The sequence below is a fragment of the Eublepharis macularius genome, chromosome 12 (genome assembly GCF_028583425.1).
Source record: "Eublepharis macularius isolate TG4126 chromosome 12, MPM_Emac_v1.0, whole genome shotgun sequence".
In the NCBI taxonomy this organism is placed as follows: domain Eukaryota; kingdom Metazoa; phylum Chordata; class Lepidosauria; order Squamata; family Eublepharidae; genus Eublepharis; species Eublepharis macularius.
In genome coordinates this window covers 76,402,738-76,417,139 of record NC_072801.1, presented here as the reverse complement: position 1 = coordinate 76,417,139, position 14,402 = coordinate 76,402,738, and the positions used below count along the sequence as shown (strand labels likewise).

At 47.6% G+C, this 14,402-nt stretch overlaps 1 gene segment (V, D, J or C); it reads right to left on the bottom strand.

Annotated features, from left to right (window-relative positions):
- LOC129339988 (Ig heavy chain C region-like) overlaps nt 1-14,402 on the bottom strand; it is a gene marked incomplete at its 5' end in the record, with an annotated part of 30,980 nt that overhangs the window by 11,384 nt on the left and 5,194 nt on the right. The window contains 2 exon segments of the C gene segment in view: nt 5,241-5,492; nt 13,762-13,866. Of these exon segments, the coding sequence occupies nt 5,241-5,492; nt 13,762-13,866 (357 nt within the window).

Here is a 14,402-nt window from a genome sequence, read left to right as displayed (position 1 = left end):
TTCTGTATCAAGTAAGGAACAGGTGTCAGAAATCAAGCAGGTGCTCATTAAACCCACTAAGCACGTTCTACCTGATAGCAAGCTTTACAGTACTTTGATCTTACATTTCACAGTGATTTACATGTGTAACATACATTCTGCTTTGGTCTTTTGTTTCAAGTTTCATTTTCTTGCAATTTGCATTACAAGTGCTACATTAGCTCCTGAGAATAGTAAAAGTGCATAACAGTGATAGAAGGCACATAAGGTTACATAAAATCTCTTTCATTAAATCCATTCCCCACAATCTGCAGTCTGGAGATGCCCAAAATGCTGTCTGAGGCAATGATCTCTGTTTGTCCAATGAAAGAGGAGTTTCAAGAGCTTTGAGAATTGTCACTGTCATGGAGGAATGAGTGGGTCAGAAAGTAGCCGATGGTTAGTGCCAAGTGTTGGCTAACTCTAGGAAGACCTTTCCAAGGGTAGGCTTACTAGTGTCCTGGGCCTTCTGTGATGTCAAGGAGGGAAGCATCTTTTTTTCCACCTTACAAGTGTAAATGTTTGTTGTATTCCAGTCCACATTATTGAGTTGCAGTTCACCATAGGTGGAGGACCCCTCTGGTCTCTCAGAGCCTCGCTACAAGTGACATCTTTCACGCGAAGGGCACTTGATCATTTTCGCAAGTCTTTCTGGGTACTGAAGTTCCTCTCCCACACCCCTTTTCCTTCTGTTCCTTCCCCTCTCTGTTAGCACGGCTGCCTGAAGAGACGGAGAAAGCCTACGACAGCAGCTTTTGCAAATCGTCTTGCTGGGGGGTGGGGAATGCTCTAGAGAAAGCTGACATGTCGGTGAAGTCCTCCCCTCTCTGTTAGAACTGTTAGGATCACTGCCTTAAGAGTCAGAGAAAGCCTGCGTTTGCAAATCGTTTCTCTAGTCACAAGCCTGCTCTCAATGATCTTTGGGGGCGGGCAGCTGCAACTTTGCAAATCGTCTTGCTCTGGAGAAAGCTAAGAAAGTTGCAGGTGCCCATGTTTTGAAGGGCAACGTTGACCTCAAAAACATCACCCTATGCCTTTGCAATCAAAGCTCCGAAGCACTTGTTATGCTATTATTTTTCAAGGGAGAAAAAGATGCATCTCTTATAATAACTTCTGAATAACTGCTTAATAGTTAGGAAGGTTAGTATTTCTGTACTGTTCACTCTGCCAATCTCAGTTCAGTCCCTGTTTTGAAGACAGCATTTTTTATATTTATGCCCTCTTAAAATATTTATGATCTCTTTCCTCCAGTTTACAATTCCAGTTAAAAACCACATGATATAATAAAACCCCACTCACATAAACCCTGTTACGCGGAAAAACCCCACATTACAGAAAAAAACCCCCCAAAAGACCATTCTTTTGGGGAGGTTACATGTGATTTGCCAACATCAATCCTGTTGGCAGAATTCAAGAAACAATCCCATCCACGCTTTGGAATTTGCTTTCAATGATTTTATTGCAACAGGATTTTTACAAAAGATAATAATGGACTGCAGGCCATTAATGCAACAGAGATGCCTTCACAGCATAAACACTAACACATACTGATACACAGCAGAGAAAGAAAAGCAACAAGAGGTTGGTAGAACTGCAAGACAAAACATTTAATACCTATGCTGATTTCTCCACACCCACTACCCCTCTGCAGGCCCCACCTAATCCAATGTCACCTGCTATTATCATTCACTGGCTATTGTTGTTCGGCTTCAGTAATCACTCCGCTGTCCAAGATATAAGGACAGATGGACTCACATTCTAGCTGTATCTGAAGAAGTGAGCTGTGGTTCACCAAAGCTCATACCCTACCACAAATTTTGTAAGTCTTGTAGGTGCTACTGGACTCTTGCTCTTTTCCATAACAAACCCTAAAATCTAAAGAATGCTCCACACACAACCTGAAGTAGGCAACCTGAACTGCTCTCCCCCCCCCCCCTTATACCTTTGTGGTGCCAAATAGTAAACTGTGAGGAGGATAAACTGGAAGCAATGACAGTGATATGAGCAGATATAAATGAGGTGTCAATAACTTGTGGACAGAGTCCCCTCTTTTTCTGGGTCTCTACTTGCTGCTGCATGAAGTTCACCCAGACCCAACAAGAGCAGGTGCTATTTCCCTGCAGTTAATTTATCCGTGGGATTTCCGCCCCCCCCCCCCCCCGTGGATCCTTGCTGCATCTACAGAGGTAAATTGCAATTGAGAAATCCAGTTCCCAGAAAAGGCCACAGGGAGGCAGCAGAGGACCGTATGAAGAGGAGCTGGCTGCTTACCAGGAGAGGATGACAGAATAGGACCTCCGGCCTGCACCCTGAAGCTGTCAGAAAAGACAGGCTGTCCTGTGGCATCACACCTTCTCAGGCTGACCGCGCCATGACAGGAGCACACTCCAGCTCTTAATAGTTGCCAGTCATAGCCCTTAGTCCTTCTGGTCCTTCTCCTTACTGTCTCTACCCCTGCCCCCCCCCACTCCCAATATCTGCCTTCGAAGATAAAATTTCCTGTTCTGCAACCCTAGACCCTAGACCAGTTGTCGTCGTCTTCTTTCAGGAGGCAGCTCCCTCCACGGAGTGTCTTGAAGTGTAATCTTTTGAAGGGGAGCAGTGTGCATGTGAATGAACTTAAAAGATCATATGCTGGACAATCTGAAAAACAGGACCTTTGTACATCCTGGGGCTGGCATGGCACATTACAAGCTGTGAGGAGACAAGAGTTGCTAACATTTCCTTGGCTTTTTAATTAGTGGAAAAGAAGCTGCTACAGAGAAACATACAATAGGAGCCGAGTTTTCAGGGGGAAGGGGTATTAGACAGTTAGGTGTGGTGTGAAAACTGCTGTTTTACAAATAGGGTTGCTGGTCCTCTGGTGGGGGCGAGGGAATAGCCCACTCTGAGCCTTCTCCCCCCACTGCCACTCATCTGGCTGGCAAGGGGAAAAGGTGAGGGACTGGGCCTCCCAGGGTGCGCTCCTGGCACGGTGCGAGAACATCAAGATTGACGTCATTGACTTGGGAGTGCTCCTGGGCTTCGCGCTGGGCCTATTCGGCCCATTTGTTGGCCCAAATCTGCCTGTTGTGAAGCCTGGGAGTGCTTCTGGAGCCAACGCGATGACGTCACTCTCGGAAGCGACATCATTGCACTTCGCTGGGAGCACCTGCACAAGAAAACGCCAAAGGTAAGTGCTGTATCCCTCCCCATATCGGGAGGGTAAGTTGACCTGGAAACCCCAGTTACAAACCACCTCCTATTTTGGTCTGAGAAATGTTGGAGCAAATGTTCCGGGAGAATTTTTTGCAGGGGTATCAAAAAATACACTGATGCTCATGGAGAGGGTCGTGGGGTTTTGCCTGCTTGAGCTCCCTGCCTCCTTCCCATCCCCATGTTTGGAGTAACACTCCTCCCCCACTGAACTGTGTCTCCATGAACATGTCTGATCTCCTTTTAAAGTTCTCTGGAGAACTACAGCAAATCAAAGGGGGCTAGGAAGGAGACGTGATGCGATGCATTACGAGGAGGGGTTGGACTAGATGACCCTACAGGTCACTTCCAATCCTATGATTCTATAATTCTGTGACACACCTCCTAATATCTTGTATTATATGCTCATGGGATTGGGGGGGGGGTGAGAATATATCACATAAGAGAAACCAAGATGGTAGGATCCAGCCATGTTGTGTCTGAGACATGAACCATGTCTCACCCCCATTTAACAGACTGTCTGCCCACCAGCAACAAATGACAAACAGAAGTGGGGCCAGAGCCAAGTATATCTGGAACTGAAGTGTTAAACCAATATAGATTAAAATCACATGACAATAATCAATACTGAACAATACTAGGCCAAACTCTTGTATTCGCTAGATGAACTTTTAAACTTTGCATGAACTGTCTGTGTATTTTTTTCTATGTGTTAGGTAATTCAACAGGTGTGCTTTCATCCTTTGACAGTTAATTAAAATAATGGACTCTATCGAGATTAATGTTCCTCTATCAGAGATTCAACCAATGGTGATCGTTCAACTTTTCCTGACACTTTTCAGAGATTTGTAGTTTTGTTGTGCAGATCTGAGTATGACATAATTTTTTACTAATTGGAAGGCTGTACTACAAAAATTATGAATATTCAGTGAAGCGTCAAACCAATCATTATTTGTTTGTGCTATCGTGTGAATAGACCTTAAATATTTGCATATGATGAGGTATAAAGTTGCAAACACAGATAGAATGGCAGGGTCCTGATGGAAGAAATCTCTTGAGAGAATTTAGGTGAGAACTTATTTTACCTATGTATTTCATAGAAACTTTGAGCATGTTAAACTTGGGATTTATTAAGAAATGTTAGCAAACTTATTTCTCATTGCCTTTTTGTGTTCTGTTTTTATAGGATTTATATTAATAGCCATTTATATTTTGATTACTTTGCTTCATTAAAAAACTAGGGTGTATTTTCAATAAAGTGAAATAAACTCTAGACAGGTGTCTGTGTGTTTGATAAAGAGTTGCAAAGCAATATTGAACCCTATATAAATAAATGTACTGATAAACAGCTGGTTCAAAGAACTTATCTGTTTGACAGGTCTGAAAACTAATTGCTGTAAGCTTTCCCGGAGAGAGATACATCTTTCTCTTGGCTGACACGGGCTTAGTTTCAGACACGGGCAAAAGCTTAGGGCTTCTCTTCTGTACATCTATTGAACACAAGGACTACATGGAGAATACTTACACAATCAAAAAGAGTCCAGTAGCACCTTTAAGACTAACCAATTTTATTGTAGCATAAGCTTTCGAGAATCAAGTTCTCTTTGTCAGATGCATGGTACACAGACTGGTAAAATATAGAAGAGGAGGGAGGAGAAGGGGAGGAGAGAGAAGAGGCAATTGGGGGGGAGGGGGAGGGTGCAACCAAAACATTCCTTTGCTAGTAAATGTAAACATCTCCTTTTGGTGTGTGGATCAGTTGGCTTCAAAGGAGTTTGCCCTGTTAGTTTGTAGCAGCCAAACAGCTAGACCATCCAATTCCAATGCAGTATGAGCCTTCGATAACCACAGCTCTCCTTGCCAGATGCATCTTACACTTACTTACACAGGGGTTGATCTAACTGCACCAGAGATAATTTGGGGTAGGGAAACAAGATCCAGTGTTGGGATAGGGGAAGGTCTTCATTTTTCACCTTGAATTTTCTCCCTAGTCTTCTGTGCGTGCTGAATGTTGAGCCCTTTCTGACCAATGGTGCATGAGAAGACTTCTCTTGGGAGCCAGTCGTCTATACTGATTGCCAGCTTGCTGATCATAAAAGAGGGATCCTCATAGCTGTTGTGGATGTAATTGCTGCCTTCGGTGAGGAGTCTGTTATCCCTGTACCATGTGATAGAGACACCTGGGGGATGTTTTCCATCCACTTTGCAAGTTAGGGTCACACGTTCGGCCTCCTGGAGGCGGGGCCTGAAGAGGGACTCATTGGAAGCGGACGGCTTTCCTGGTTGAGTGCCGAAAAGCAGAGTGCGGCAGAAAGAAGAGAAAGGTTATTCATTTTTCAACCAAATTAATGGAATAAACATAGAAAGTAGGGCTGTCAGACTGGAGATAATGGCAAGAGATCTCCTGAAACTGCAACTGGTCTCCAGGCTATGGAGAAAATGGCTCCTTTGGAAGGAGGACTCTATGGCATTACACCCTGCTGATGTCTGTCCCCGTCTCAAGCCCCTCCCTCCCCAGTCTCCACCCCCCCCCAATTCCAGGAATTCCCCAACTAGGAGTTGATATCCCTAACAGGAAGGGAGGAGTCTTGGGGGATGGTGATGGAAGAGACTTTGAAATATGCCTTCTTCTGGGCTGGTAACACATCCTGCACCCAGGCAGAGCTTCCCCCGATTTCCCACCACAACCTTCAAGTCCACTGATGCTTCCAAGTCCTAGAATCATAGAATCATAGAGTTGGAAGGGACCATACAGACCATCTAGTCCAACCCCCTGCCCAGAGCAGGATCAGCCTGAAGCATCTCTGACAAGTATTCATCCAGCCTCTTCTTGAAAACTGCCAGTGAAGGGGAGCTCACCACCTCCCTAGGCAGCTGATTCCACTTTTGAACTACTCTGACTGTGAAAAAGTTTTTTCCGAATATCCCATCGGTACCTTTGTGCATGTAATTTAAGCCCGTTGCTTCGGGTCCTACCCTCTGTTGCCAACTGGAACAGCTCTTTGCCCTCCTCCAAATGACAGCCTTTCAAATATTTAAAGAGAGCAATCATGTCCCCCCTCAACCTCCTTTTCTCCAAACTAAACATTCCCAAGGCCCTCAACCTTTCCTCGTAGGGCTCAGTCTCCAGACCCCTGATCATCCTCGTCGCTCTCCTCTGCACCCTCTCGATTTTGTCCACATCCTTTTTGAAGTGAGGCCTCCAGAACTGCACACAATACTCCAGGTGTGGCCTGACCAAGGCAGTATAGAGAGGGGCTATGACCTCCTGCGATTTCGATGCTATGGCCCCTTTGATACAACCCAGGATTGAATTAGCCTTTTTTGCCACCGCATCACACTGACTGCTCATATTCAGTTTACAGTCCACTCTTACCCCAAGATCTCTTTCACACATACTACTGCCCAGAAGTATATCCCCCATCCAGTATTTGTGCTTCCCATTTTTGTGGCCCGAATGTAATACTGTGCAGTGTGCACTTGTCTTTGTTGAACTGCATCCTATTCACAGCTGCCCACTTCTCCAGAGTATTCAGGTCTTGTTGAATTTTAACCGCTCCCAATTTGGTATCATCAGCAAATTTAATGAGCAGCCCTTCCACTCCTTCATCCAGATCATTGATAAAAATATTGAAAAGTACCAGGCCCCAAACCGAGCCCTGCGGCACCCCACTGGACACCTCCTTCCAATCTGATGAAATGCCGTTGACCACCACTCTTTGGGTGAGTCCTCCTGTGTGCTGCTTTCTGGACAGGAAGTCCTCAAGCTTTTATGGTTGACAAAGGCATTCTGGGAAGGGGCCGGCAGAGGCTGTAATTTGGCACCATTGCTGTGATGAATCAGGAGTAATAATAACGGTGTCCCTACATACCTCTCTTCTGGACAGATCAGTGCCCTACTCAGAGCAGTGAACAAAGGCAGAGTTATCATTACCCCACAGGCTTGTGATTCCCCTGGTGGGGGCAGGGGATCCCCCCCCCCAGGTTACACCCCCATCACCTCTTCCTTTGGCTGTCAGGGGGAAGGAAGTGTAAGTGGTCATACTTAAGCCCTCACGGCTTATGAATATGGCAATATCATAGGTCCCTCTGCTCATGTGTTTAAAACACAAACAAGCTGCCTGGCTAGGCAGGAGATGGAAAAGTACTGTAATGTGAGAAGCGAACTTAGCCCCACACCCCGGAGTTTGTGCATAACCATAGAACAATGGAGGGCTCCAGAAGTACCTGAATGAATCCATTCACACCCGCTGCCAATTCTACCTTTTACCCACTCTCCTATTGATGCCTCATCCATCCAGCCATCGTGGGTCATCAAATAATCTTTTTACACCTATAGTTCCTCCCAGGAAGACATAATCAAACCTTCCTAGTTTATTGTCCCACCTTGGAGACAGTTCGCCAGCCTTATTGTCTCAGCCTGGAGACAGTTTCCCAGTCCTTTGTCCCACCCTGGGAAGAACCATTAAAGCATTGTTTTAGGGCAGAGACTCTCAGTCCTGCCTCAGGGCATGTTACACAGTATGTATGACTGTCCTGCCATGTGCTCAGTGTGTGTGCACTCTGGACCCTCCACACGCCCTCAGATGGCATGTTTGAGCCCTCCTTCCTCTTGCCATGAAGTACTGGTCACTGAAGCTGCTCTCCCTTGGACACTCTCGATCTTCTCGACCTGGTAACTATAAAACCAACTCTGCAACTCTCTCCAACTTTCCTCCCTGTTTGTTTTCTAGTTAGCTCTGTGTGTGTGTGCTGTGAGTTTTTTGTGCAATTGATCTGTAATATTTTAAATAAAAAAACCTTTTCGATTGAATAACTGCCTGCTTGTTGAAAGGGTTCTCTAGAGGAATGGATCCTTGTAGACATTGGCGCACAAGATCCCATAGTTACCAGCCTCTTGCATAGCTGTCTTCCTTGCTTGCTAATTCCTCCACAAATTCTCTTACTTGCAAGGAGACCAATTCCCCTAACAGAAGGTGGTGGAGAGCCCTATGTGCCCTGTGTTGCCCCAGGAATGTTGTCTTTCCTGGCACAATGCAGAAGTAATGGGTCACTTCTGGGGCTGATTGAGTAAACACTGGCCCTGAATTCAGCATTTGGGGCCAATTTTTATTCAATTGGCCAAGATCCTGCAGGGGATGAGGCCAACTACCTGTCCTCTGGACCCCTGCCCATCCTGGCTGGTGAAGGCCAGCTCGGAGGGGCTACGGGACCATCTGGAGGCCATTGTTAACATCTCCCTGAGCTCTGGGGTTTTTCCAGGAGTGTTAAAGGAGGCGGTAGTGCGGCCCCTCCTGAAAAAACCACCTTTGGACCCCACCGACCCGTCCAGTTACCGCCCAGTGTCGAACCTCCCGTTCCTGGGCAAGGTGATTGAGCGGGCGGGTGGCGGTACAACTGCAGGAATTCCTGAATGATGCTCTAGTCCTGGACCCATTCCAGTCTGGCTTCCGTCCTGGCCATGGGACGGAGACAGCCTTGGTTGCCCTCACAGATGACCTTCGCAGGCATCTGGATCGAGGCGGGTCAGCGCTGCTTGTGTTACTTGATCTCACAGCAGCGTTTGACATGGTTGACTATGATTTGTTGGCCAGCCGCCTTGCCGATGTAGGGATTAGGGGGACAGTCTTACAGTGGCTGGTCTCCTTTCTCCAGGGTCGGGGACAGAGGGTGGCGCTCGGGGGAGATCTATCACCCCGTCACCCTTTGGTGTGTGGGGTTCCCCAAGGGGCGATACTCTCCCCGATGTTATTTAACATCTATATGCGCCCCCTCGCCCAGTTGGTGCGGAGGTTTGGGCTGGGTTGTCATCAATACGCGGATGACACCCAACTTTTTCTGTTGATGGACGGCCGGCCAGACACGGCCCCAGACAATCTGGCCAGAGCTTTGGAGGCTGTGACGGCATGGTTGAAACAGAGCAGGCTGAAATTGAACCCAGTGAAGACGGAGGTCCTGCAGCTGGGACGGGGGCTGCCAGATGTTGGGATCCAGCTCCCTGCCCTGGATGGGACACCACTGGCAACTTTGCCAGTGGTAAAGAGTCTGGGTGTGTTCCTGGATGCCTCCCTATCGATGGAGGCCCAGGTCACGGCGGTTGCCAAGTCTGCATTTTTCCATCTTCGTCAGATCAGGCAACTTGCCCCCTACCTGACGCCCCAGGACCTGGCTACAGTGATCCATGCAACGGTCACCTCCAGGCTAGATTACTGTAACCCACTCTACGCTGGGCTACCCCTGGGCCTGATCCGGAAACTACAACTGGTCCAGAATGCGGCGGCACGGGTCCTGACTGGTATACCTTACCAGTCACACATCACACCTGTCCTGCGCCAGCTGCACTGGCTTCCAGTTGAATTCCGAATCAGGGTCAAAGTGTTGGTTCTTACCTTTAAAGCCCTGAGTGGGTTGGGACCGGCATATCTTCGGGACTGCCTCTCCCTGTACGTTCCCCGGAGATCGCTCCGATCAGCGAATAAATATTTACTCGTGGTCCCCGGCCCTAAGGAAGCCCGCCTCGCTTCAACCAGGGCCAGGGCCTTTTCAGTCCTGGCGCCAGCCTGGTGGAACGCTCTGTCAATGGAAACCCGGGCCCAGCGGGACATATTATCATTCCGCCGGGCCTGTAAGACAGAGCTGTTCCGCCAGGCGTTTGGTGATTGAAGGGGGCGGTGCCATGTCGGCCTCCCACCTTTGGGGTGGGGAAGGTTCTCCCCACCACTGCACCTTGTTAATTTGTTTTATTATTTGTATATTGATTTTAGTCTTTGTTTTTATCAATTTTAACTGTTCACCGCCCAGAGCCCCTGGGGATGGGCGGTATATAAATTGAATAAATAAATAAATAAATAAATAACGACATCATGGCATATCCAAGGATATCTACTATGTCCACGGCAGTCATGCGAATCGAATCAACAGCTTGAACGAGGTCTCTGGAATCCTGCTGCCTCCTCACTTTCATTTATCACTTGGAGTATATCAAATTATAAACATACAAGTGAAGACTGTCAAGGACTCCTGGTCAAGGGGAAATTCTATTCTTCCCCACAACAGCCCCCCTCCCTGCCCTGGCTTCACCTCTTTCTTCTTGGCTCCTGCTTTTTACCCCCTGGCACCAACTCTGCCTTCCTCTTTGGCTTAGGGTTGCCGAATCTGGTTGGGACATTCCTGGAGATTTGGGGGTGGAGCCTGGGGAGGGCGGGGTTTTGGAGGGGATGGACAGCAGTGGGGTATAATGCCATAGAGTCCACCCTCTAAAGCAGCCATTTTTCCAGGGGAACTGATCTCTGTAACCTGGAGATCAGTTGCAATTCTGGGAGATCTGCTGGCCCACCTGGAGATTAGCGACCCCACTTTTGCCCTGTTCTCTCTTCTCCTCTATCATTGGCCTCTCCTATTGCCCCTTCCCCTGAGCTCAACTTCTTTTGGGGGTTGCCAAAGAAGCCACCGTTATTAAACACCAGTTTAGGTTGCAACCCAAATGCCATCTGATTCCCCCCTGCAATTGTTGCACCGCTGTTACTCTTTTGAGAATTTTTACTCCCCCCTGCCCGCCCCCCAATATCTATTTAACCTCTGGTCCTCCTGGGTTGTAGAAAACTATATCTGAACCCTGCATGGCTCCATAGTGTAGCATTTTTGCTTGTCATGATGAGCTTGTCATGATGAGCCACCGATGGATATTAGAGACAGAGAAACACTTAAATGGGGTAGAAGGAACCAGGTATGTTGCCCTGAGGTTGCTTGTAGGAAGGAAAGAATAGAAAATAACCTATCAGATTGATATTAGTTTTGAACACTGAGAGCCAAGGTTCAAGTGATATCTTACACAGGTTGGACACTTGTCAGCTTCCCTCAAGTCCTGGTTTTATAGCTTGGCTCTCCATTACAGCTGCAAGACTAGGATGCCTACATTTCCCATCAAAACTTGAGGAAAGCTGACTAGTGTCCAACCTGTGTCAGGCATCACTTGTAGCTTAGCTCTGAGATTCCTTATAGAGGTGCTGGCTGGAGAGATTTTGCTGCCTGAGAAAATGGCACTTGGATTCCCCATCTGAGTCTCCCTTTCTCTGAGTATATGAGCATCTCCAGGGCATGCACTGTCCCTGCCACCTTTGCCCTCTGCTCCCCCAATACCTCTGCCTCAACCTGGTCACACATAGCAGTGAACCCCACTTGCCCTCTTTCCCCCAGTCCTCCGAAACACAGAGCAACAAGCCACATGTGCCCCGGAAGGCTTCCTGAACTGTCGTGAGATTGCACCCTCTTTGCAGAGTGCATTTTTCATTTGGTTACAGTCAGGGCCTTTTTTTCTGGGAAAAGAGGTGGTGGGAACTCAGGACTGCACAATGACATCACTTTCAACTGGAATAAGGGAGGAGTTTTTTAAAGTTTAAATCGCCCTCAGTGAAAACGGTCACATGGCCAGTGGCCCCGCCCCCTGATCTCCAGACAGAGGGGAATTTAAATTGCCCTCCACGCCGCTCCAGCAGCGCCGCTCCAGCAATCTAAACTCCCATCTGTCTGGAGATCAGGGGGCGGGGCCACCACCATGTGACTTTTCAAGAGGTGCCGGAACTCTGTTCTACCACATTCCAGCTGAAAAAAAGTCCTGGTTACCCATGTTGGAAATGTAAGGAGCATGAAGGTTCTTTGTTTCATATGTGGTGGACTTGCCAAAAGGCTAGAGACTTCTGGTCTAAAATATGTGCTGAAATGTCTATGATATTACAATACAATGTTGCCAAAAATCCAGAAATGTTATTATTATCGTTACACTTAGAAGAGGTTAATAGAAATGACAGGACATTGTTGTATTATGTTAGTAGCAGCAAGAATTTTGTATGCTCAATACTGGAAAAAAGAAGAAACTCTGAATATTGAAGAGTAGGCAAGGAAACTGTTGTACATGGCCGAAATGGATAAATTAGCTAGAAATTTGAATGACCAAGATCCAGAAATGTTTTTGGAGGAATGGAAGAAGTTCAAGAAACATCTGGAAAAGAAATGCGATGTTAAAGGATAATTGTGGTCTTTGGAGGGATTTTAAACTTTAAATTTTATATAAAAAGATTTGTAGAAAAGGAAGTATATTAAGATCTTTACCATAGTGAAAGAGATTGCAATATAGAGTAATAATAATATCTATGAATAAACAGGGGGGGGGGGTTCAAGTGTTGTTGGAAGTCAATAGAGAAAAGGGGAAGGGGAGGGAGGTGGGGTTATATATTTATTTAGAGGGTTAATTCAGACAAAATTTATGTATTATATTATATTACCTCATCTAATAAAAATTACCTCATCTAATAAAAAAGAAAAGAAAAAGCCCTGGTTACCGTGATTCTTTCCTAATCCGCTGCTACTCTTGTGTGGACAAACAAAGAACTGATTTGGGCCACCAAATACCACCTGAGGCAACTCTGTTTGTCTAATGAAAGAGGTGTTTCCAGAATCACCACAATTGTTGCAGTGTTGTGGAGGAACAAGGAGGAGCAGAGTCACCATGGCATACTTTGCTTCAAGGGGAGCTCTGGCTAGGCGGAAGAGCAGCTAGCCCAACCCAGCAGCTTCAGGCCTTTCGTGCGGTTGGCTAGACCATCCTGGCTGCTCTGGCCCACTGGGTCTGGCTTTGTTACCTCCTCCTCCATGAAAGGAGTGACTGAGAGATGTCTGCAGATATGTGAAAGTCCCACTAACACAAGAGTCAGACTGTTTCTCCCCCCTCCGGCCCAAAATGCATCCCTCAGAATGTGTCTGGCATACTGACAACACTTATTCTTTCATTTTTTATTTATTTTATTTACTTCATATATAGTCTTCGTTTCTCACTGAGAGTCAAGGCAGATTACAAATCCTAAATATCAGCTCAAAGCAACAGCAAAGACCTCCAGTAAACAACATTGTAAGACCAGGATTACAGAACTGGAAAACAAGGCACTGCCTAAAGCATTAAGATCTGCCTAAGACAGGAGATACCCGAACGTAGGAAGCGGCTTGCAAGGGTAGAAGACAATGAAAGAAAAGCAAGGTGGTGCACTCAATAAGCAACCTCCTGATCTGCTCCTTTCTACAACAGCCATAATTCCTTGATAAAAACGTCCGGTTGAGCACCTTTGTCCTGCACTTTCTGTGAAACGACAGGAGTGTGTGGGATTCCCTGAGCCGCTCTAGTGGGCCGTTTCACACGGCGGGAGCTGCCACACAGAATACATGTGAGTGGGCAGTAGCTAATCTTACCCATTTGTAGGGTGGCATCTTCCAAAGGCTTAGCTCAGATGAGCGAAGCTGTCATGAGGGGGTCATGGCAGGAGTGGCGGCCCTGAGGGTACCTAACGCTGGAGTGTAACGAGGCTGTGGGTTTCTCTATGAACAGGGATTTCCAACTTTCTTTCAAGGGCAGAAAGCTTTGCTATTGCCTAACCATAACCATAACCTGGCTCCATGTGGCCAGATCCACTGAGTGAAGGTAGGGAGCCATCTGTATGTATAATCTGTACAATGATAACTGAGTATCCTACTATATAATTCCCTTTTATCCTGGTGTACCTGCTCGGGAGCACGAGGATAAAAGGGCGCCGTGGAATGTCACCTCCAGTGGCGGAGGGTCAGGCGAGTCTGCCTGGCCTCGTGCTGCTGGGCCACACAGCCCAGCTGGAGGAAGAGGGCGGTGCAGGAAGAGCAATGCACCGGCAGGTGGAGTTCGGGTGATGGGGTGTGACTGAAGCGCCCCAGACCCCTCCTGTATCTCTTCCCTCCCCAGAGCCCTCCTGCCTCTCACCTCTCCCCAGACCCCCTTGCCCCCTGCCTCTCAACCCTTCCCAGACCTCTCCTGCCTCTCACCTCTCCCCAGACCTTCTTGCCCCCTACCTGCCAACCCTTCTCAGACCCCTCCTGCCTCTCACCTCTCCCCAGACCCCCTTGCCCCCTGCCTCTCAACCCTTCCCAGACCTCTCCTGCCTCTCACCTCTCCCCAGACCCTCTTGCCCCCTACCTGCCAACCCTTCTCAGACCCCTCCTGCCTCTCACCTCTCCCCAGACCCCCTTTCCCCCTGCCTCTCAACCCTTCCCAGACCTCTCCTGCCTCTCACCTCTCCCCAGACCCTCTTGCCCCCTACCTGCCAACCCTTCTCAGACCCCTCCTTCCTCTCACCTCTCCCCAGACCCCCTTGCCCCCTGCCTGTCAACCC